At 42.2% G+C, this 20,598-nt stretch overlaps 2 protein-coding genes across 6 annotated transcripts; one reads left to right on the top strand and one right to left on the bottom strand.

Annotated features, from left to right (window-relative positions):
- Window positions 1-555: 555 nt before the first annotated feature.
- zgc:162698 (uncharacterized protein LOC560165 homolog) lies at window positions 556-13,835 on the top strand. Of its 5 annotated transcripts, none has more exons than XM_041234698.1 (20): window positions 556-777; window positions 2,113-2,185; window positions 2,619-2,710; window positions 3,909-4,022; window positions 4,751-4,801; window positions 5,014-5,109; window positions 5,548-5,692; window positions 5,899-5,960; window positions 6,745-6,928; window positions 7,249-7,348; window positions 7,614-7,707; window positions 8,437-8,508; window positions 10,559-10,667; window positions 11,086-11,144; window positions 11,317-11,420; window positions 11,993-12,063; window positions 12,365-12,441; window positions 12,752-12,804; window positions 13,067-13,091; window positions 13,505-13,835. In XM_041234698.1, exons 1-20 carry the CDS (start codon window positions 658-660, stop codon window positions 13,544-13,546), a joined length of 1,743 nt encoding a protein of 580 aa, XP_041090632.1. In that variant the 5' UTR covers window positions 556-657; the 3' UTR covers window positions 13,547-13,835. The 5 variants fall into 5 exon arrangements, with proteins under 5 accessions (XP_041090632.1, XP_041090628.1, XP_041090631.1 ...); XM_041234694.1 differs by lacking the exon at window positions 8,437-8,508 and adding an exon at window positions 9,032-9,100 and having other exon boundaries at window positions 603-777; XM_041234697.1 differs by lacking the exon at window positions 8,437-8,508 and adding an exon at window positions 9,032-9,100 and having other exon boundaries at window positions 604-777; window positions 12,365-12,426; window positions 12,749-12,804.
- A 78-nt stretch (window positions 13,836-13,913) lies between these two features.
- Window positions 13,914-20,578, bottom strand: LOC121303857 (A-kinase anchor protein 12-like). The gene is made up of 2 exons (XM_041234688.1): window positions 19,996-20,578; window positions 13,914-18,532 (listed from the first exon to the last, which is right to left on the bottom strand). Exon 2 carries the CDS (start codon window positions 18,429-18,431, stop codon window positions 15,594-15,596), a length of 2,838 nt encoding a protein of 945 aa, XP_041090622.1. The 5' UTR covers window positions 18,432-18,532; window positions 19,996-20,578; the 3' UTR covers window positions 13,914-15,593.
- Between the last annotated feature and the right edge of the window lie 20 nt (window positions 20,579-20,598).

Genomic DNA, 20,598 nt, shown 5'->3' with positions numbered 1-20,598 from the left:
AACACAGTTTTTCAGGAACGTTTCTTTTTCCTGTATGAGTTTAATTTACATCCAAGCTGAAAAGTTTATTATTTTTTTCCACCGTGGCTCTTATCTCATGGGATGTACATAATAGTATATAGGCTGTGCAGTTTAATGAAACTTGGTTGAGACGTGGATTTTGAGACCTACGTGCCATAAATAATCAAATTATGTATTATTATTATTATTTATTTGACAGGAGCCTTTATCCAAGGCGACTCACGGGTTTTACAGGGCAGTACAGGGTTACAATGCAAAAGCAATATTTAAACACAGTGTAGTTTACAGTAATCGCAAATAATACTACTAGAACACAATATGAACTAGGCTGCAGCAAGTTTAAACTTTGCAAAAAGTTTCTAGGATGTGACAACTTAAGAATGTACACAATGGATTTTAACAACAAGAATAATTCATTTGGTCTGTTTAAGCACTGTCAAAGCAAGTCTTTACTATCCAGTCTGACTAGCTATATATATCTGTATCTCTATATGTATATTTTTATCTATATAATTCTTCTTATTTTTTAGGGAAATCCTGTGCGAGTCGGACGGCCCGCGTCATCACCCGGCTCCTCGGCTGGCCCGTGACGTCACGGCAGCGCTGGCTCTGCAGTTTTGTCGCTTCCTTGCAGAAATGGCGATGCTGGGAGGGATCGTGTCTCTGTTTTTAATAACATTATTGGTTTTTTTCCACGTTGTCCTGCAGGTACAGGCGGTTTCACAGCCGGGGAAATGGATTCTGAGCGCTGACAGCGTGAGTACGCTTGGAGGGTTTTGAATGTTATTCGACAGACGTTAGAAATGCGACGCTTTTCATTTCGTTGCGAGTGCCGTGACGTTTGTGAAAAAAAAGAACGGTAATAGTTCGTCGTTTTTGACTGAATTATTTAACGAGACGAAAAACGTGTTAAACTCTTTAAAAAAAAAAAAATGTGTACATTTGCGAGCTGTCGTAAGGTGCAATTTTTGTGTCTGTCTGTCTGTCTGTCTGTGTGTCTCTCTGTGTGTGTCTGTCTGTGTGTGTGTGTGTCTGTGTGTCTGCCTGTGTGTGTGTGTGTGTGTGTGTGTGTGTGTGTGTGTGTGTGTGTGTGTGTGTCTGTGTGTGTGTGTGTGTGTGTGTGTGTGTGTGTGTGTGTGTGTGTGTGTGTGTGTGTGTCTGTGTGTGTGTGTGTGTGTGTGTGTGTGTGTGTGTGTGTGTCTGTCTGCCTGTGTGTCTGTCTGTGTGTCTGTGTGTGTGTGTGTGTGTCTGTGTGTGTGTGTCTGTGTGTCTGTCTGTGTGTGTGTGTCTGTCTGTGTGTCTGTCTGTGTGTGTGTGTGTGTGTGTGTGTGTGTGTGTGTGTGTGTCTGTGTGTCTGTCTGTGTGTGTCTGTCTGTCTGTCTGTGTGTGTGTGTGTGTCTGTCTGTGTGTCTGTGTGTGTCTGTGTGTCTCTGTGTGTGTGTGTGTGTGTGTGTGTGTGTGTCTGTGTGTCTGTCTCTGTGTGTGTGTGTGTGTGTGTGTGTGTGTGTGTCTGTGTGTCTGTCTGTCTGTGTGTCTGTGTGTGTGTCTGTGTGTCTGTCTCTGTGTGTGTGTGTGTCTGTGTGTGTGTGTCTGTCTGTCTGTGTGTCTGTGTGTGTGTGTGTCTGTGTGTGTGTGTGTGTGTGTGTGTGTGTGTGTGTGTGTGTGTCTGTGTGTGTGTGTCTGTCTGCCTGCCTGTCTCTGTGTCTGTCTGTGTGTGTCTGTGTGTGTCTGTGTGTCTGTCTGTGTGTCTGTGTGTGTGTGTGCCTGTGTCTGTGTCTGTCTGTGTGTGTGTGTCTGTCTCTGTGTGTGTGTGTCAGTGTCTGTCTGTGTGTCTGTCTGCCTGCCTGTCTCTGTGTGTGTCTGTCTGTGTGTGTCAGTGTGTCAGTGTGTGTCTGTGTGTGTGTGTGTGTCAGTGTCTGTCTGTGTGTGTCTGTGTTGTGAAAACCACAGGCAGCCGTGTCAAGCTGTGGGATTTGTTTACTGATTTATATGCTGTTTTAAAGTAAGAAATCATGTTGTGTTCCTAATTCTATATTAAAAATAACAAAACAGCAACTCCGTATGCAATGCTTTTCTGAATTTTCTCTTCAGAAACATAACCGTGAACAGAACAAATTCGTGTTCACAAAGACGTTATTCAAAGACTCGACTATCTTCATGCAATGTAAGTCTTTTTCCAGTTTCTCATATACTTGCTGATTTGGATTATTTTTTTAATTCACTTTTTCCAGTAAAATTCGGTTAGTGCACGAATGTACAATAATTATATGTACATTGACCAATTATTTAAAATATATATTAAAAACAAATTGTAGTCCAGAAAGGTACACATTGATATTGTATAGTTATGTACAGGCATTCATTTTAATAGCCCTCTGTAGTACAGTTAAATACGTATTCACACTGGCTTATGTATTTTTATGTGTGTTGTACTGGATAGACTTGATGTAATTATACAGTTAGTGTAAACAGTCTGTATTTAAAAGTTGAATGGACAATGCTGCCTCATCACTAATTCCTTTGTAAAGAAAGCACTGTGATATTGAAACACGTACAGTACTGGGGGCGGGCTGTGTAAATCCTACTCTTGTTTACAGGGAGGAGTGAAGACTGCAAGCATCCAGTTAATCTCTCAATATCCTGGTACCTGCGAAGCTCACGCTGCTATGATGAAGTCTTCGGACTGGATGTAACCCTATTTCTATTTTCACACTCTATTTTTTATTTTTTATATGCAAAGAACCGATTGCATCACAACTAATTATTCATAATACTTTATATATATATATATATATATATATATATATATATATAGTATATATATATATCTATATATATATACCTATATATATATATATATATATATATATACTATACCTATATATGTATATTTATGGACCTATATAGATATAAATAAATAGATAGCTAAAATATATATAGATCTCTCTCTCTCTCTCTAGAAAGATATGTTATTTAGCTTATCGAAACCGGTGGACCCGGTCGGCTTTTTCGAAGATAATATATATAATTTTTTTTTGGTAAAAAAGAACCTCTCATTTGCTTGTGAATATGTAAAAAATTTATTTTCAGTGTTAGAGAACTGCTTCAACAGTTGTGATCTCTCTTAACACAAGTTATTAAGCGTGCATAGTATGTGTGAGTCATGGTGATCTGTTTATTATGTTAGTGATAATTAAGGCTTGAACATTTCAGTTTTTAGTTTCCAAATCTCTACCTCCCTTATAAATGTTAATTAGCTGTCTCTGTATCCTAATAGAGATAAAACTACATATTTAAAGACTTGATTTAAGATTTTTTTTTCTTTGCTACAAACCAAGGAGATCTGAAATGCTGTAGTTGCTGTCAGTGTGCGCTCCGGACCGGGTAGTTTTATGCTGAAAAGATAACGACAACTGTTAAACGATTGAAAATAACAAAAGCACTAAGTTAAAAATAAGTTTTAAAGGGACTTGATCAAAAATAAACCCCCCAAATTTCAAGCCCTGCTGATAATTCAAATGTTGTACGTGGATGGGAATACGACTCCCATTGCAAAACAGTTTGATCCATTCCTGGATTTGCTATGTGTGCCATAGAAGACACACCTGAACTTGTTACCTATACACACTGGTCTTTATCAAGCTGGTAGTAAAACCTGGAATGGGTGACGCTGATATGTAATAGGACTCTTATTTCCTCCCTGTTATTCATGGCAGGGAGATGTATGCTTCTGTCCTTGTGGTTGTGTCATTTACACTTTCTGTTCTCATGATATGTGATTGGGATACTGTTTAAAACTACAAAGTGCTATTTACAACGTCGCTGTCTTTTGTAGTTCTAAGAATGAATTAATGAATGAATGAATGAACAAACTGTTTTTCTTCCAGAATTCTGAACTCGAAAATTACTTCATGTTGGACACAGAAGTGAGAGAGGGTGGAACTGGGTTTTTCATTTTCCATAAGTACGACCCTGTAGAGTGTGGCCAACGTGTGCACGAGGTAAGATCATCTGTTTCAGCGACGGAACTCCCATTGCACAGCAGTGTCATCCATTCCAGGTTTTACTGCAAACTTGTCTTATTAAACTCGTAGCAAAACCAGGAACGGATCAAACTTGCTAGGCAGTGGGGGTCTTATTTCCATCCCTGGTGATTTTATTGGGGTTCACATTCAAAGAAAGAGGGACACTACACATATTTGTATCCTTTCAGATGCTGTGCGATTATTTTGCGATCTGTGTGGACCCTGTCTGTGTTTAATGGGCTGCTTTTTAAAATTGTCTGCTGATTTTCCTTTTGATTGGAAGAGGGACAAATAAAAAAAATAAAGATGAAAATCTACAGTGCGATTACAGTATATTGCACTGCGTCTGAAATCAGGTAATCTCAAAGCGCCAGCGCAGGCGCGTGCCGAATTCACCCGAAGGGTGCCCTGCGCTATTGAGAACTGCTTGTGTAGGTGTTTGTGTGTACTCACCATCTTTTCCTTCCTGTGAAACCTTGTTATGTGAGATTAAACAATGTTTTTTTCATCAAGTGGCCTGTGACCATTTAAACAATTTTACACAAGCTGCCCTTTGTGAAAGAACCAGACTGGATGCTTTTTTTTTTTAAAATTTTAAATCCAGTGGTGTACAGTCTTTCAGATAAGACCACACACATGTTCTCATCTTGTGTAGGACTGAGGTTCTGTATAATAATATGTATATTTATTTTATTTTTTTCCAGCTTGCTGTGAAATCCTTCGATGTGCCGATAAAGATTATGAAGTTTGAAAGCGTAAGAATAATAAGTGGGGTTACGTTCTCTTTTAAAAAAAAAAAAAAAAAAATGAATTAACACACATTCATGCAGCATCTTATTCATCTACCTTCTTATACATGTCATACAGGAAATTTAAATAGTGCAACAGTGATGCTTTTAAAATTTTTTTTTTTTTTTATAATCTATGGATGCGGTTGATTTCTGAACACAATTTAAATTTCTTTCAGGCGGCTTCTGAGAAACCGACTGTGGGCAAGAATGCGACAACAAAGGCAGAGGATGAAGAGGTTCAGGAGATGACTGCGATGACGTCGTCTGCTGTGGTAGGGGTTTCAGCTGCTGCACAGTTTAAACCAGAGCTGTTTTCTGAACGTGCAATTGCAATGTTATTTTGTTCAATACAATTGCACTAAAAAGTTACGTAAACAACTACAGGCATTAACATGTTTACTCTTTATTCTAAATAAACAATTAGTAATAATCGCAGGTGCAAATTTAGAAACACATACCGTGTAACTTGGTTTATTATTATTTTCAATCAGAAGTGCTTGAAAATACAAATGTGATCGAACGACAAATGCGCAGCTGAACTGCAGCCGATCAGTTCTATGGTTCAGTTAAGCAGATGTGTCAAGGCTCGGCTGTAAACACAGCTCCATTGTAACTGCAATGAGTTACGAGTTGCCCATCTGCAATGGCTGTTGGGCCCCAGCGCTAGCGACCCGTCTGAAGGATTTTGAAACCTCGCTTTGTTCTATCAGCCTCCCTACGCGGTTGCCAGGACTTGGGAAGATGGGCCTTACATGTTCATCGTTCAGATTGAGGAGACTGGCAGCAACCCTGACAAGTACCACGGCTCAGAGCCCAGGGGCAGCTCCGAGGAGGGCAAAGAGTGGAAACTGGAGTGTAGGTGTCTCATCCTACCTTCTTGCATGACTTCACTTTTTTTTTCTATCTAACATAGCATGTGTATATATATATATATGTGTATATATATATTTTTTTTTCTAACCAGTATCATTCTTAAGTGAGAAACGTGAATGTTTGTGTAGCTCTCTGCATTTTGTTTTGCAATTGTGTCAATTGCTGTTGTCTTTTTTTTTTTTTTTCAGTAGAAATCAGGATGCTTGGTCCGTACCAATACCTCTCGGCATCTGAATGGCCTCTAATGTGTGTAGGTACCCTGCTTAGCTTAATGCAAAAAAAAATAAAATTAAATTAAATAAGTCCATGCAGGATCTTCATGAAACAGGGCTGGATCATGCTTCAGTTTGGTGATTCAAGGGAGACGGCAATGAGAAGCGACCAGCTTGAATTTAGAACCGGTCTTGTGGACCAGTCTCCCTTGCACAGCATCACTAGACAGTCTCACAACTTGGGGGTGGCGACAGACTTGGTAGTCTCTTGAGCCTGCATGATTCCAATTATGGAAATATCGTACCGTTTCTGTTTTGAAATCTTTGCAGCCTTCCTCTTGAAGCACGTTACAGTGAAGCGTTAATGATCCAAATCCCTCTGTTACCCGAACAGCCTCTTGTTAACCTGCCGCCTTGTGTGCTGGGCTCTTCCGCTCTGCTTGCAAAGAAAATACTCCAACCAGCCCTCAATCTATATCTTCATAACAGTGCAGCGCTGTAGGGTTATATATTTAAAGGCTCAGGGGCTCAGCCACTGACTCGCTGCGTGTGACCCTGAGCAAGTCACTTAACCTCCTTGTGCTCCATCCCTCGGATGAGACATGAAATCGAGGTCCTGTTGCAAGCGAGTCTGCAGCAGCAGTTTTTGATGCATAGTTCACCCCTGAGTCCGTATCTGGCTTTGGAGAAGTGTCCTCTAATTACTAATAATAATTGGAAAAGTAATGTAAAAGAAAAAAAGTCAACTGAACAACTCTGTCCGGTCCCAGTTGGTTTCCACTGTATATAACGCCGGTCTGCTCTCGCCTCTCTTCCACCCAGTTCTACATGGTGATGTGCATCATCTACGTGCTGCTGGGGGTGCTGTGGCTGGTCCTCTCTGCCTGCTACTGGAGAGACCTGCTGCGCATCCAGTTCTGGATCGGCGGGGTCCTGTTTCTGGGCATGCTGGAGAAGGCTGTGTACTACGCAGAGTTCCAGAGTATCCGCTACGACGGTCTGTCTGGTGAGACTGCAGTCACTTAACAGACTCTTGCGTACCGGTCCGCGGTTTATTTTTTCAGCACTGGCGATCTTCTTGCAGATGTGTCTGCGTGTTTATGAATTCACAGCCTAAGGGATACAGGCTTGAAAACACATACAAAAATAAATAAATAAATAAGAGAGAACATTTGTTTTGAATGCTTCCCTGAGTGCAACAGAAAAAATGCCTTCAACTTGCTGTAAATTGAAGAAGCAGCTCTCTCTCCCCCCTTCTTAACTGCTCTGTTCTTTTGAGTAGCACACTGGTTTCTAATCTCTCTCTCTCTCTCTCTCTCTCTGCAGTGCAAGGGGCTGTGATTTTTGCTGAAATTCTCTCTGCTGTGAAGAGGACTCTGGCCCGCGTGTTAGTCATCATTGCCAGTCTGGGATACGGCATCGTTAAGTGAGTCTTTGTTTTCGCGTGTATATATATATATTTCTTTTGATCTGTCTTCCCTATGTTCTTCCTGTGGGTTTCCAGGCCCCTTCTCTCAAACCGCAGCAAAGCTTTGGCAAGCTGAAGCTGGCATTCGGATCTCGTCTCTTCACGGTACCTATTTAGAGGAAAATCCGGCTCTTTATAACAATCAGAAAAATTAAAAAACAGTAGTCAGTCAAAGGTGAACCCTGCAACAGAATGAAAGAGCGAGATTTCTGTTTCCTTGCAGGCCAAGACTGGGGGCTCTTCTGCACAGAGTCGTGGGGGTTGGTTTGGTCTACCTGATCTTCTCGGTAGTGGAGGGGGTCCTTCGGGTGAATTCGGTAAGCTGCTGCGCAGGTGCTTTCGGTCGATCTCATTTCAGAAGCAGTGACGGAAACCCCTCCTACGTGCCCGGCTTCTTGTGCTTAAAACTGTTCTAATAGCTGCCATTTAAACTTGGTACAGCTCTGACATTTTACACAGTTAATTTAATTAATATGTTCATTAGTTTTTTGTTGGTTTAATTTAGAATCACTGTGTGTCATTATTTTTTTTTTGTGTCATCCCATCCTGGTGGCCTCAGGTGACGGTGTAATGCACAACTCCAGTTGCTTAGCGCTTTGATCCATTCACTACAGCTTTTGTTATGCACAGGCAGTAATGGCTCATGGAATAAAAACTGGGACTGAAATGCAGGGATGGAAATAAGACTCCCATTGCAGAGCAGTTTGATCCATTCCTGGTATCTGGTGCCGAGTTTAATAAAACACACCTGAGCTTGTTACCTAGGCAATGTGGCTAATCAAGCTCGTAATAAAACCTGGAATGGGTGAAACTGCTGTGCAGTAGGAGTCTTATTGCCATCCTTGAAATGGGGACTGAATGAATGAGTCCCTGAGATGGTCATGCATTGAGTGAGACTGTTACAGTCTTGGGTCAATAAAAGAAAAGTTTTATTGAATCGATGTAACTCCCATTAAGGTCTCAAAGTAGTTGGTAAACGTGCACTGGACCCAGTGGTATCTCCAGACTGGGCTGTCGTGCTGATTGATACACTGTCCTTTCTTCAGGAGCAAGGAGCGACAGGCAGGCTGCTGTGTGACATTGTGCTTGCCTTGACTGACTCCTGTATTGTGTGGTGGATATCCTTTTAATCAACACTTGCTAAAGAAAGCGGTCGCCGGGCACTCCAGCACCTCACTCGCCGGGGTTTTACATTTAAATACCATATCTCCTTGAGAATTGTACAACTAATAAATACAGCACAAGTTTACCATGGTAAAAACATAACAACATATACTAACGCATGGGTGGTAGAGCATAGTAAATACGTGGAAAATGCACTGTACAGCTGTTGAAAGAGATTGTTTTTAATTAAGGTCTTAGTGGGTAAAAAAAAAAAAAGACTTCAAGATTTGATCCTGTCTGTTATAAAATCACTGCCGAATTGTGTGTTGGTTGACCGTGGTACTCTTACCAGAGGTTTCTGAAGACTTTTTTAAATTCTTTCTAAGTTAGATGCATTTAAAGTTCATGTCAAGGGGAAGACATTATAACTCTGCATGCCGCTTCTTCTTGCTTGACATGAAATTCCTGGTCAGTGGCGTCTGACACTCTCTCTGTCTTTTTCTCTTCTCTCTTCCCTCTCTCCTCTCTCTGTCCTAGGCTCAGGATGATCTTGTGCTGTTGGCTGCTATCCCCCTGGCTGTGCTCGACTCTGCGCTCTGCTGGTGGATATCCTGTCTTGCACCTCAGTCTTTTTATACTCGCACGGCTCCTTGTGCTGTGTTGCGCTGCTGCTGCTGCTGCTGACTGCGTTGCTCGGCGTTTCGTGCTGTTTTCAAAGGGTTCAGCCTGCTTGCCTACCTACCTACTGGCTCATTTCTTCTCCTTTAATTAATGTATAGTATTTCATCAGTGCTGCACAAAGCCAGTATTCAGATTGAGCTGTCCACAGACATTGGTGTCGATTTGGACTAATTTACCATTCAGAGTGATAGGAGTGAAGATTTGTGACAGTGGCTGCTTTTCTTTCGATGCTGTGGAGAACAGCGATAAGCCATAACAGTGGTACAGGGTTTCATGTTGGTATGAAATGGCCCTTTTTTCAGTTTTTCGTTAAGTGGAGAACAGCGACCCACACAAACTCATGCAGCTGCTTCTTCCTCGTTTCACTCTGAATAGTGAGTCAGATCGACACCAGCGACTCCCTCCCCTGTGGAGAGCTGGATCAAACGTTTCGGCGAGAAAGCTTTTTGAATGTCAAAGACTACATTTCTAAATTGACTGTTTTATTCTTGGGGATGAAATGTCAACAGCATATTAAGAGCCAATCGATTTTTATGTAAAGGTTTTGTTCACAAACTAGTGAGCTGTTTGAGTCTTGATTTGTTAGTGACCTATTTAAAAATAACATAACAGTCATCTTTTATACATAAAGACATACACTGACAAAGACTCAAAACGTTTCTCTTTGCGTTGAATGTGTTTCTTTGAGTGCAGTAGTGAACGGGTGTCAAGATTAGTGTTAGTCTCTCTTTGAAACCACCAATCAGGCTTATTGTAAATGGATTTTATATTCCTTTTAAAGTGCTTCCAAGCTCCCTGCAGGCTTTGCCTTGTGTGAAGAAAAATTGTTTGCAGACAGAGAACAGTTCTATTTTTACACTTTCCTGTCATGAATACGCCTGGCTGCAGGCTAATTCCTGCCCAATCTGTTGTCATGGTTACTGCTGATAGACTCACGCACTGAACCTGTGTATTAGCAAGCTGCCGCTCTAGCCAGAAGTTTAGCATAGCCCTGAACTCCTTTTTTGTTTGTAAAGTCGAGTGTAAACCTGCTGAATAATATTACGCTAACACATTGAGTTACATACCGCTTTGTAGTTTTCCCATATACTTACTGGGGTAAAAAAAAAAAAGAGACATTTCGAAATCTAACACAGAATACTTCTGACTTTAACTTCTTGATGGAAAGGGAACGTTTTTTGTTTTTTTGTTTTTTTTTTCTCCCTTGAGGGCAAAACTGCTCTTTTACAAATGTGTGAGGAATATGGATGACCCAGGCTGTGCCTGCTGTATCCTGATGTCGTAATACTAATGGTAACGAGAGTACAGTGAGGTTTCGGAGGTCAAGGTGTTTCTCCTTGTCGGAGCGGTCTTGTTGCTCAAGGTTCCTTGACAAAGCGACACGTCTTCATCAGCCTTGCACAGACCATGAAGCTGTTGAGACTTCGGAGGAACCTGGTGAAGCTGTCCCTCTACCGTCACTTCACCAACACGTTGATATTCACCATCATCGGTAAGACTTTCTGCTGTGCTAGCCACAGACAAAGCACCCAGAACCTCTGACATGCAACTGTAAGAATCTACAAAGTCAGGGAGACAAACCTTTTGGACAGTGTCTCCTTGTGCCTGAACATTACAATTCAGGGGAGGGTGTCGCTGGCGTCCATCGGGCTGAGTCACCTTTCACAGTGAAAGGAGTGTAGAAGCAGCTGCCTGGGTTTGTGTGGGTCTCTGTTCTCCTCCACAGAGTCCAAGAGAAGCAGCGACCATCACAAACCCAGGCAGCTGCTTCTTCACTGCTTTCACTTGGAATGGTAAATTAACCCGATTGACCACCAATGATTTCCCCAGTGCCTGGCTAAAGTTAATAACAGTTAATCCAGTTTAATCCTAATTTTCATAGTTTGGATTTTTCTGTCACTTCGTTTCAGCTTCTGTGATATTTATCATCTGGATGTCCAAGACCTTTAAATTTTCCAAGTGCCAGTCGGTAAGTAACAGTGACTTGATGTATTGCATTCATGGGCAGAAGTCCTTCCTTTCACCCCTGCCTTTGCCCCCAGCAGGGTTAGTTAAAAGGGTGACGGCAGTAGAGTTATTTGGGTCCGCCGCTGCTTGGATCGTTAAAACAGACCCCCTCGGTCTTGCTGTTCTGTTGTCAGGACTGGAGGGAGCTGTGGCTTGACGATGCTTTCTGGAGGTTTCTCTTCTCCATCGTTCTGCTGGTCATCATGTTCCTGTGGAGACCTTCCGTCAACAGCCAGAGGTAAAGGGATCTGACCCAGAGGGGCTGCAATGTTACCCCAGCTTAAAATAGCTTTCATGACACTGCAGTGCAAGATATTGATTTAGTGATTTTGAGAACAGAGACGGAAATAAGACTCTTGTTGCGTAGCAGTTTCACTCCATTCCAGATTTTAACACAGGCTTGATTAACCACAGCGTTATAGGTAACAATCTCAGCTGTGTAAAACCGGGAGTGGATCAAACGGCTCTGCAATGGGAGTCTTGTTTCCATCCCTGTGGCGCAAGATGAAGTCTTTGGTTTCAGGGTCTGGCCTTTTCAGACGCGGCAGTGCCTTTTTGCTGTGTGCTGATCAGCATATGATACTGCTTGTGCTGCCTGACTTGCAGAACTTGCAGTAAACATCTGGGCTGAATTTGAAACGCTGCGCCGAAGTTGTCGTTTTGGCTATTTTGTCAGCCTGTTTCCCTTAACACGGGGAAACCTGTCTCGTTTGATTTTGTGCTCAAGCTGTTAGCTGAAATGGCCATTAGCTGACCTTGCCCGGTGCTTGTTTGATGGAATATATGCACTTTGACTTTGCTCTTTTTCAGATACGCTTTCACTCCCCTAATTGACGAGATGAGCGACGAGGAAAAAGAAGAGATGAGGAACGAAGCTTTCGGTGAGCGACTCCCTGGGTCTCCTTGCCCGAGGAATCCGACCGCTGGGCCTCATTATAATTAGTCATTCAGCAGACGATTTATCCAGAGCGACTTAGACTAGGAGGTGATCTGTGCACCAACAACTGCTGCTGCAGAGTCACTTAGAACAGGACCTCGGTTCTGCATCTCATCCTTCGTAGCTTATTTTATTTTTAAGTTCACTTTGCTCAGGGGGCAGTTCGAATGACCCCTTAATTACAGTTGAGATTTTGAAGTTCTTCCTTTAACCTCTCTTTTCATCCCTTGTTTTTTTTTTTCCAGAGGGAATGAAGATAAGAGGAATGAAAACAGAGACCAACGGATCAGCCAAAGCCAGCAAAGTGGTAGGGGACTTTTTGGTAAATTATAGACGTTTTTATAGAGAAGAGCTGCAGTTTTATTTTTTTTTTCCTCCTGTTTTTTTTTTTTTTAATACTCTTTTAAAATTTAAACAAATGATTTTTAAATTAGTTGGTTGATTTTATAATTCAAGCCATATTATAGTACAAAAAAAAAATCTAGGTGTAAAATTAAACCTGGTGGAACCTGATCAGATCCCTTGTGCAAGAAAGCAGAGAAACACTCTTCTGTTACAGTAAAGTGTGCAATTTATTTTATGTGCTGTATTCAAACAAAAACAGGTAAACAAACACATTTTCTGTTCAGCAGGATGAAGATCTGAAGTGGGTGGAGGAGAACATCCCATCTTCCATCGCAGATATGTAAGTATCTGTCCGTCTGAATTTACCGAAATGCTGCAATATTGATTTAATAATATTTCCAGGGATGGGAATGAGACTCCTGGTGCATAGCAGTTTCGGCCGTGCCTCGTTTTTGATTTTATGAGCTTGATTATCCGCAGTGTATTGGTAGTAATCCCTAGTAATTCCAGGAATGGATCAGACTGCTATGCAACGGGAGTTTCCAAACTGCTATGCAGTAGGAATCTTAATTTCTTTTAACATACTGCTGTGTTTTTTACAGGGCGCCTTTACTGGACTCGGATGAGGTAAGGAACCTCACTATATATACCTTTCAGTATGTGCTAGACCGCCTGGGACCACAAGATGGCAGCATTGTAGCATTTAAATACCCCCAGTGCTGGGTGTGATTCAGATGGGGTGTATTGTCTTACTGTTGACTCTGTGTGTGTGTGTCTATATATAATATAATAAAATCGTAAAGCACAATAATACAAATATTTAATATATAAAATAAAGCATTTTGCGATATTATATATATTATATCTATATATATATATATATATATATATATATATATATATATATATATAATAGATATATAATTTAAATTAAATATCTAAGATTATAGCACAATATGTGTAGGAAAAATCATATGATTTATGATGGAACGACTCAACCATTTTTATAGTTTTTTTTTCCCATTTCTGTTTCCTTGCAGGAGAACATAACAACCCAATTTGAGATTTCCAAGATGGAATAAAGACCGTTTGACAGTGTTTGTTGTAAATAGTTGTGTATAATTGTTCCTTTTTCTGGCAGGTTTTTGATTTTATTTCAAATGTGTATGCTGCGTGACGGGAATCCTGCTTGTAAAAGAACGGACACACACAAAAAACAGAGGGGTTGGGAAGGGGTGGTGGAGATCTTTTTATTTATATTTTCTTTAAAAAAAAAATATTCTGTTTTGGTTTTCAGACACCGTTACTGCAAATGTACTGTTTACATATCTGGGATTGGAGAACAAAATAAATTAATACCATCCAAATGTCTGAAACGATCCTCTACGTTGTTTTTAAATGCATTTATTTATTTTTTTTCTGATGCATTATATGCTACAGTATGTGATTGCTTTCACTTAATAAGTAGTCTTGAAAACAGGCATTCATTTAGGGAGTCTATTCATTTATGGAGTCTAATTACAGAAATGTTGCAACTTTTTCTACGATTCATAAATCTCTTGCTGTAGACATCCCGGATTGCAAACTGTGTATTACTATACTTTATTGTCTTAACCAAATGTGCAGTTCTTTACAAATATGCAACCTATAGATTGAGGATCATTGGTGTCGATCGATCAGAGTGGAAGGAGTGTGGCATGTGTTCCCTTTTTTATATGTATTTAAAAATATAAATGGCGATTGTGTGTTTTAAAGAATAATTTATTTTTCATGACAGAGCTACTACAGAGTACAGTAATAAATTCAACAGTCGCACTGCTAACAAATGGCAGAGTAGGGTTTTCCAAAGAAGTGGGAATTTCCAGTCAATAATACACAAGATAAAAAATAATAATAATAAAAAACATTTTTACGAATCCACACGACGTCAATGAACAGGTATTGTAGGGTCAATAAAAACGGCTCTCTTTTTTGTGTTATTGACTTCCTCCTTGCTCCTTCTGTTCTGCAGTTTAAGCTTTCAAAGGTAATTAATAAGGCTATCAGTGTAATTTCCTTAAAGTTTAGTATTAAACACATTTAATGGCTAAAGTTTACATATGGGGATTGCTTGTTACCAGTCAGGAAAGCCATCTCGGTTTTTAAATTACTGCAACGTGCGTCTGTGCAAAACACTGAAGAAATACTGAACGTGAAATGTAAACCTACCAAGTGAAAACTGGCTTGCATATTTTTTACGCAAAAGTCTTAACTTTTAAACTCAACAGTATACAGAGAGCACCCCCTAGTAATTCCCCAATTTTAAAAATGACTGGCAGTTTTCTTCCAGCCCAGCTGTCTAGCTTCATCAGTTCAATACTGGAGTACTCCCAGTTTAGGAACTTCTGCAGGTATGCTTACTTTCCTTGGAGAAGTCAGTAAGTCAACGCTGCTGCAAGAACTCCAAGATTGCACGACGATGAATGATGTTCTTGGAACCTGATTGGCCGGACGGCAAATACGATAACCAATGGCATAGCTGGGATGAGCACAATCAAAGAGAAACACACCCCGGACCCCACAACTCCAGCATCACAAGACACAGCCACTGAGAAAGGTAAGATGAAACCATTTAAGAACCCAAGTTGTTATTGCTAGAGGTAACGTCTTCTGTTTTATTGTGACTTTATAATTATTGCATACTGTGCTCGGGCAACGGGAAATCAAAATATATTATCTTTGCACATGTCATTAAAAGTCTCTGTCGTGTTCAACCTGTGTTTGAGCAGATACAGCCTGCGATTCAACAGGTTCTTTACTGTTGGGCTGTGATCTTTTATAATACCGTTGCCTGGAAGGTTTCGCTTCTTTATGCCAGTTGTGTTTTTGGTAATAACACGGGGTTCGCAAAACGCTAAGGACTGTTTTAAAGAATGTAGCGTTAAGGACTTTTGTGTTTTGCCAAAAAAAAATAGAAATATTTCCTTTTTCTTCAAGAAAGTCAGCTGAAATCTATTTGTTTTGTTTCTGATTATATTAGGGTGACCGCCAAAGAAAAAAAAAAAAAAAGAAAGGTTTAATTTTGAATCCTTAAAAAGCAATATCGTTTTGGTGCTTTCCTTGCTCCTTGCTTGACGAAACGTCAACTAGCTAATGGCAGTGGGACAGATTCATGCCAGGGTAACCGGTGCTGTCGTCGTCTTTGCTGTTGTTGGAATAGGATCCCTTGAAACTGTTGTCCAGCGTGTCTTGCTCCAGCGTGTCTTGCTCCTTCGAGATCTGTTCAGTGGCCGCGCTCACCACCGTCCTCACAATGGCAGCTGCCGCATCGTAAAACAACTTCATCTCCTCTTCCTCTGGATTGATGTGCAGGTTGTCCATGGAAGAGGGACTCCCGCTGCCACATTGGGTCTCTGCAGTGGAGGTCTCGATATTAGGGCCACTCCCAGCGCCGTGGAAGCCCAAGGCGTCCGTATCTGTAGTTTCTGCTTCCGAAGAAGTGGTGATACGGAGATTCTCGACAGAAGGATGTGGGCTGTCCTGAACATCGTCAAGACCATCACCTTCTTGCAAATTCTTTTCTGCTTTTGTTTCCGCAGTCGCATCAGAGGAGCAGACCTCATGGAAGATCTCTGTGGAAGAACTCCCGATACCCTCGGTTCTTGCTGTCTCTGCGCTCGGAATCTTCTCTGCATTGTTTTTGGCTGGAGCGCCGACTGAGTCTGTTTCGCATGGTGATCTCCCATTGTCCTCCAAGTTCAAGGTCATCTCTTCACTTGAACCACCTCCGGCTTTCTGACTGACTTCCAGAGGATTAGTGGGTGCGTTGAGTCTCTTCTCTGAGATTGAGCGAGGAGCAGCTGGGGTCTGCTTCACCGTTGACTCCTTGACGTTAACGGTGACCCCTTTAGGTACACTTTGTGGGAGCTTCAGTGGTGGCTGTTGATGAGAACTCGGTTCATCTGGAGTTGATTCTCCCCATCGACATCCTGCACAAAGAACTTGAGTTCTTTCACATGGTGGTAATTCTTTTCCTGCATTCTTTACTGGGTCTTCTGAGAATCCTAGATCAACCAAAGCTGGAGAAGTAGCAAGGTTTTCATTGCCATCGTCAGCAGCGGCAGCAGTTTCATTACCATTGTCCTTCAGGTCTAATGACTGATCTAATGCTCCTCCTGTGTTATTCTGAGCTGTTTCTTTCTCCGCTGCCTTTATCGATTCTGGATGGGGTGTTTCTTTTATTGCGCCACCGTTAAAATTGACTTTAGTTTCCTTGTTTGTTTCGTGGCTTGAATCTGCGCCAGAGTTTGGCAGATTGCATCCCAAAGACTGATCAGATTCCGGTTTTCCACCACGATCCGCATTGCTTTCCGTCGTATCTTGTGCCTTGTCGGCAATGTCGGATTGTACAGTTGCACTTTGCTTCTGTTCTTTACCGGCATCACTCACTTGCTCTGTCACCGAATGTTTCTCAGCATCGCTGAGACCTCCTTGTGGATCAGACAGATCGCCACTGCTGTCGACTTCAATTTCTCCGGCTCTAGCATTGGCCGTTTCCTTCTTGCAAGACTGTTTTTTCTCTTGTTCAGGAAGGTTGCCGATAGGCGCTGTACCGGTTGCTGCTTCCTCTAGATCAGTACTTCTACTCTTGCTCTTGCGAAGGATTATATTTTTCAGAGACGTGGCCCTGGAGTAGCGCGCCTTTTTAGGAACCGCCTGCTGCCTGCTTGATTTATCAGGACTGACCTGCCCTTCAGTTATGTGACTTTCCTCTGTCTCTGTAGCCTCTGTGGTCCTCTTTGACTTTGGAGTCACCAGTTTCTTAAAAGATTTCCACACCTCTCTGGCTTGCTGGTCCCTTGACTTTGTATTCTCTTTGGACGGCGATGCCTTCCTTTCTGTGTCTCTGTGCATCCCATCTCCTTCAACAGCATCTTCTTCATCAAAAGCCAGTTGATTATCACAATCTGTTTCTACCTGTTCCGTCCGGTCTTCCTTGACCGCCACTGGGTCTTCAGGCCAGCTGGGCGTTTTGTTGCTGGCCGCGAACGAGTGATCTTTCCGGATGACCTGGTACGTCCAAGACCTCTTAATTTTCCTTTTCTTGCACCCCTTGTTCTCTGGGTCACCCCTCGAAACTGAATCTTTAAACTTGGGGGGTTTGTGGCGGTCGGGGTCTCCCTCGTCGTCTCTCGGCTCATCTAGGCTTTTCTTGCGGGTCTTTGGGGCCACGATCTTCTTAAAGGAGTGCCAGCGTCTCGTGTGCACGAGCCCCAGACGTTTGCGTGGCTGCCCTGGGTTGTTTTCCAACTCGCAGGTTTCGATCGCAGCGCAGGTTTCCTTCTCAGACAGCCGATCGAGGGATGTAGAGAGACCCACGCCCATGACGGCTTTCCTTCCCACCTCTTTCTTCTCCTTGCTTTTATACAAGAAGATATTAGAGACCGGCCTCCTGATGAAATCCCTGACGCTGCTCGATTTCTCAATGTGACGCGGCCGGGTGTCTTTCTGAGGTGGCTTCGAATCGCCCTTCGTCACCTCTTCTGTCCCGGCGCGGTTCTCCATCGGCTGTGCCCCAGGGCCTGCTTCTACCTCCAAGGAAAGGTGACTCATTGGGGATCCCAGTTCCGTTGCCGCTGATCCGGGCGGCGCGCTTTGTCTGGATTCGACCTGTTCGGCAGTCGAAGCGGTTTGAATCTCCCTGCCGTCCGGACCGCTCCTGTCAGGTTCCGAGCCCTCGCGCTTCTTTTTCCCGTTCGCTTTGCTGAACCCGCTGCCTTTCCAGAATTGTCCCCAAATCCTCTGTGTGGCAGTCGCTGATGGTTTGGGTCTTCCACTTGTCTCTGTCGTGTGCTGAGACTCTGCTGCCGGACTGGGAACCTTGGTCTCTGCTCGGCACTCAGGCAGTTTATCTGCCATCTTATCTTGAGTCGGTGGTTCTGTATTCTCGCCCCCGGTTGGGTCTTCCCATTGCGCAATCGCTGCCATAGTTTTACTCCTTTAACACTGCTTTGTGTGTGTGTTTTTTTTTTTTTTTTTAAAAGGGACCTTTTGCTCCAGATTTGTTCAAATTCCTTTATCGTTCAGATCTGAAAAGAAAAATAAACCAACAACAACAAATTGTTACGATCGAACCTGTAGATATGAACCTGGATAAACGTGACTGGGGCGACCAGAGTGAACAGCAGTCAATTGTGTCTTTATGCTGGCTGTGTGTACACTAGGTAGTGATGACAGATGTGTTGACAGAGTGATAACTGCCTGCAGAGTCAATACGGCCGGTAACCATGCATATCGGGGCATGGAGGGGACGACGCTAGCAGCACAGAAAACATTTAGATTTATTAACATATTTTGATGTGGTTGGCAACATTGTAAAGTCACCTTCGGCAGCTGTGTTCAGATTACAAATTGCAGTGTGCTGTGTTTGAATTATTCTTCTTCTCTCTCTGCCTCTCTCTCTCGGTGAGGTGGTTAGTATTGGTGTTTTGATCTGTGCTGTGCTTTGTTGGGATTGACGAGCGTATGTACAGTTTTTTTTTTTTTTTTTTTTGTCGTTTTGTTTAAACCTTTTAGTTTGATCATTAGCACCTATTTTTTTGTTTGTTTGTCTAGGTTTTTGTAATAAACAAGCGCACTGGCGCTTAAACCTGCAGCTTCTCATGACTGAGTCTCTCGCCCTGACGCAAACAGCCTCGCCAGTGACATAACCTGTCACAGTAATGCTGACAAATGAGTTGACCCACGGAAGATAACTGCCTGCAGAGTCAATACGGGCAGTAACCATGCACAATGGGGCTAGCAGCACACCACTTCTCTATTGACATGCTTTGCTCTTTGAATTCTGTGTGTGTGTGTATATAGAGATAGGTAGATAGAGATGTTGATGTTTTAGAAACTAAAACTAAATTTAGAACAGTTCTATTAGAAAATGAAAAACTGGAATTGTTGGCTTTTAGAAATAATCAAAATCATACAATATTCTTCATCACGTTCGCTGTACCATCTATAGTAAGGTACATATTACGAACAGATTTTATTGTTCCCTTAATTCGAGACTTCGCTGTAGTTTTGTGGGTAAGCCTTCAAATAGCCACAATAGTGTCTACCAATTCCACCGTTGAAATTTCCACTCGAACCTTCAGCCGCGATTGTAAAGATTTAAACTTCTATAAACATTACGCAGCAAATAAATAAATAGATAGATAGATACATAAATAGATAGAGAGAGCCCTACTGTCGACCAGGAACCATACAAATAATGTGTGTAAATATTTTATATACTGTAAATAAATATATACAGTTTATCCACAGCAGCGGAGAAATACTATGAGTACTATGAGAAAAAGAACCATACAGGCACATAAAGGATTTTTTAAAGAATAGAGTTAATAATAATAATAATAATAATAATAAATAAAAAAAAAAAAATCAAACCTAGTACTAATACTACTACAGTAACAATAATAATAATAATAAACCCAAAGAGAGAACTAACAGTAGGGTTAAATACACTTAATAAAAAAATGTATCACCATCATAATATTCTCACCACCATGCGTTCCTCCTGGAGGCATCCCAGTGCAGCCTCCCGTCGCTGCAGTGTGCAGGTGTGATGCGAGGATTTCAGTTCTGTGTAGCTGCACGTGAAGAGTCGGTGCTTCTTCGCCGTGTCCAGAGTCCAGGTGCCGGCTCTGAAGCTGGTGCTGAGCGCCCTGCTCTGTGCCCGAGTCTGGAGGGGCGGTGCCAGCTCATCTGCTACTAATACATCCCTGTCTGTCTATTAGCCGTTGCACCTAGCAACCAGGGAGACAGGGCTCGGGGAGCGCGGAGCTGCAGGGCTAATGCACTTTAATTATGCTTCATTAATTCTCGCCCTCTCTCTGTCTCTGTCACCGTTGCTGCTGTTTAGTTTTGTGATACTGTGCTGTACATCCCCAGAACAGCAGGGGGAGAATGAGCAATAAACAGAACAGCACACGCAGTGGAAATGCGAGGGCGATGGGGCAGTTCAGTCTCCAGAGCTGCAGCAAGCTCAGGGGTCCTAATTGTCAGGTCAGATTCTCCTCCTTTCGTTTTGTGTGCGTGGGCGAGAGGGAGAGGGGGAGGGCAATGGAAATAAGACTCCTATTGCACAGCAGGTTCACCCATTCCA

The sequence above is a fragment of the Polyodon spathula genome, chromosome 35, assembly GCF_017654505.1.
Source record: "Polyodon spathula isolate WHYD16114869_AA chromosome 35, ASM1765450v1, whole genome shotgun sequence".
Lineage (NCBI taxonomy): Eukaryota > Metazoa > Chordata > Actinopteri > Acipenseriformes > Polyodontidae > Polyodon > Polyodon spathula.
The sequence above is the reverse complement of the archived record's forward strand: the minus strand, read 5'-3'. Positions and strand labels throughout refer to the sequence as shown.

Excerpts from the sequence above, each read along its gene's own strand:
- zgc:162698 (XM_041234698.1), top strand. The coding sequence starts at position 658 with ATGGCGATGCTGGGAGGGATCGTGTCTCTGTTTTTAATAACATTATTG. Across the intron at positions 6,929-7,248 it reads CCGCTACGACGGTCTGTCTG|TGCAAGGGGCTGTGATTTTT; the intron begins GTGAGACTGCAG and ends CTCTCTCTGCAG. Across the intron at positions 11,421-11,992 it reads CCTTCCGTCAACAGCCAGAG|ATACGCTTTCACTCCCCTAA; the intron begins GTAAAGGGATCT and ends GCTCTTTTTCAG.
- LOC121303857 (XM_041234688.1), bottom strand. The coding sequence starts at position 18,431 with ATGGCAGCGATTGCGCAATGGGAAGACCCAACCGGGGGCGAGAATACA.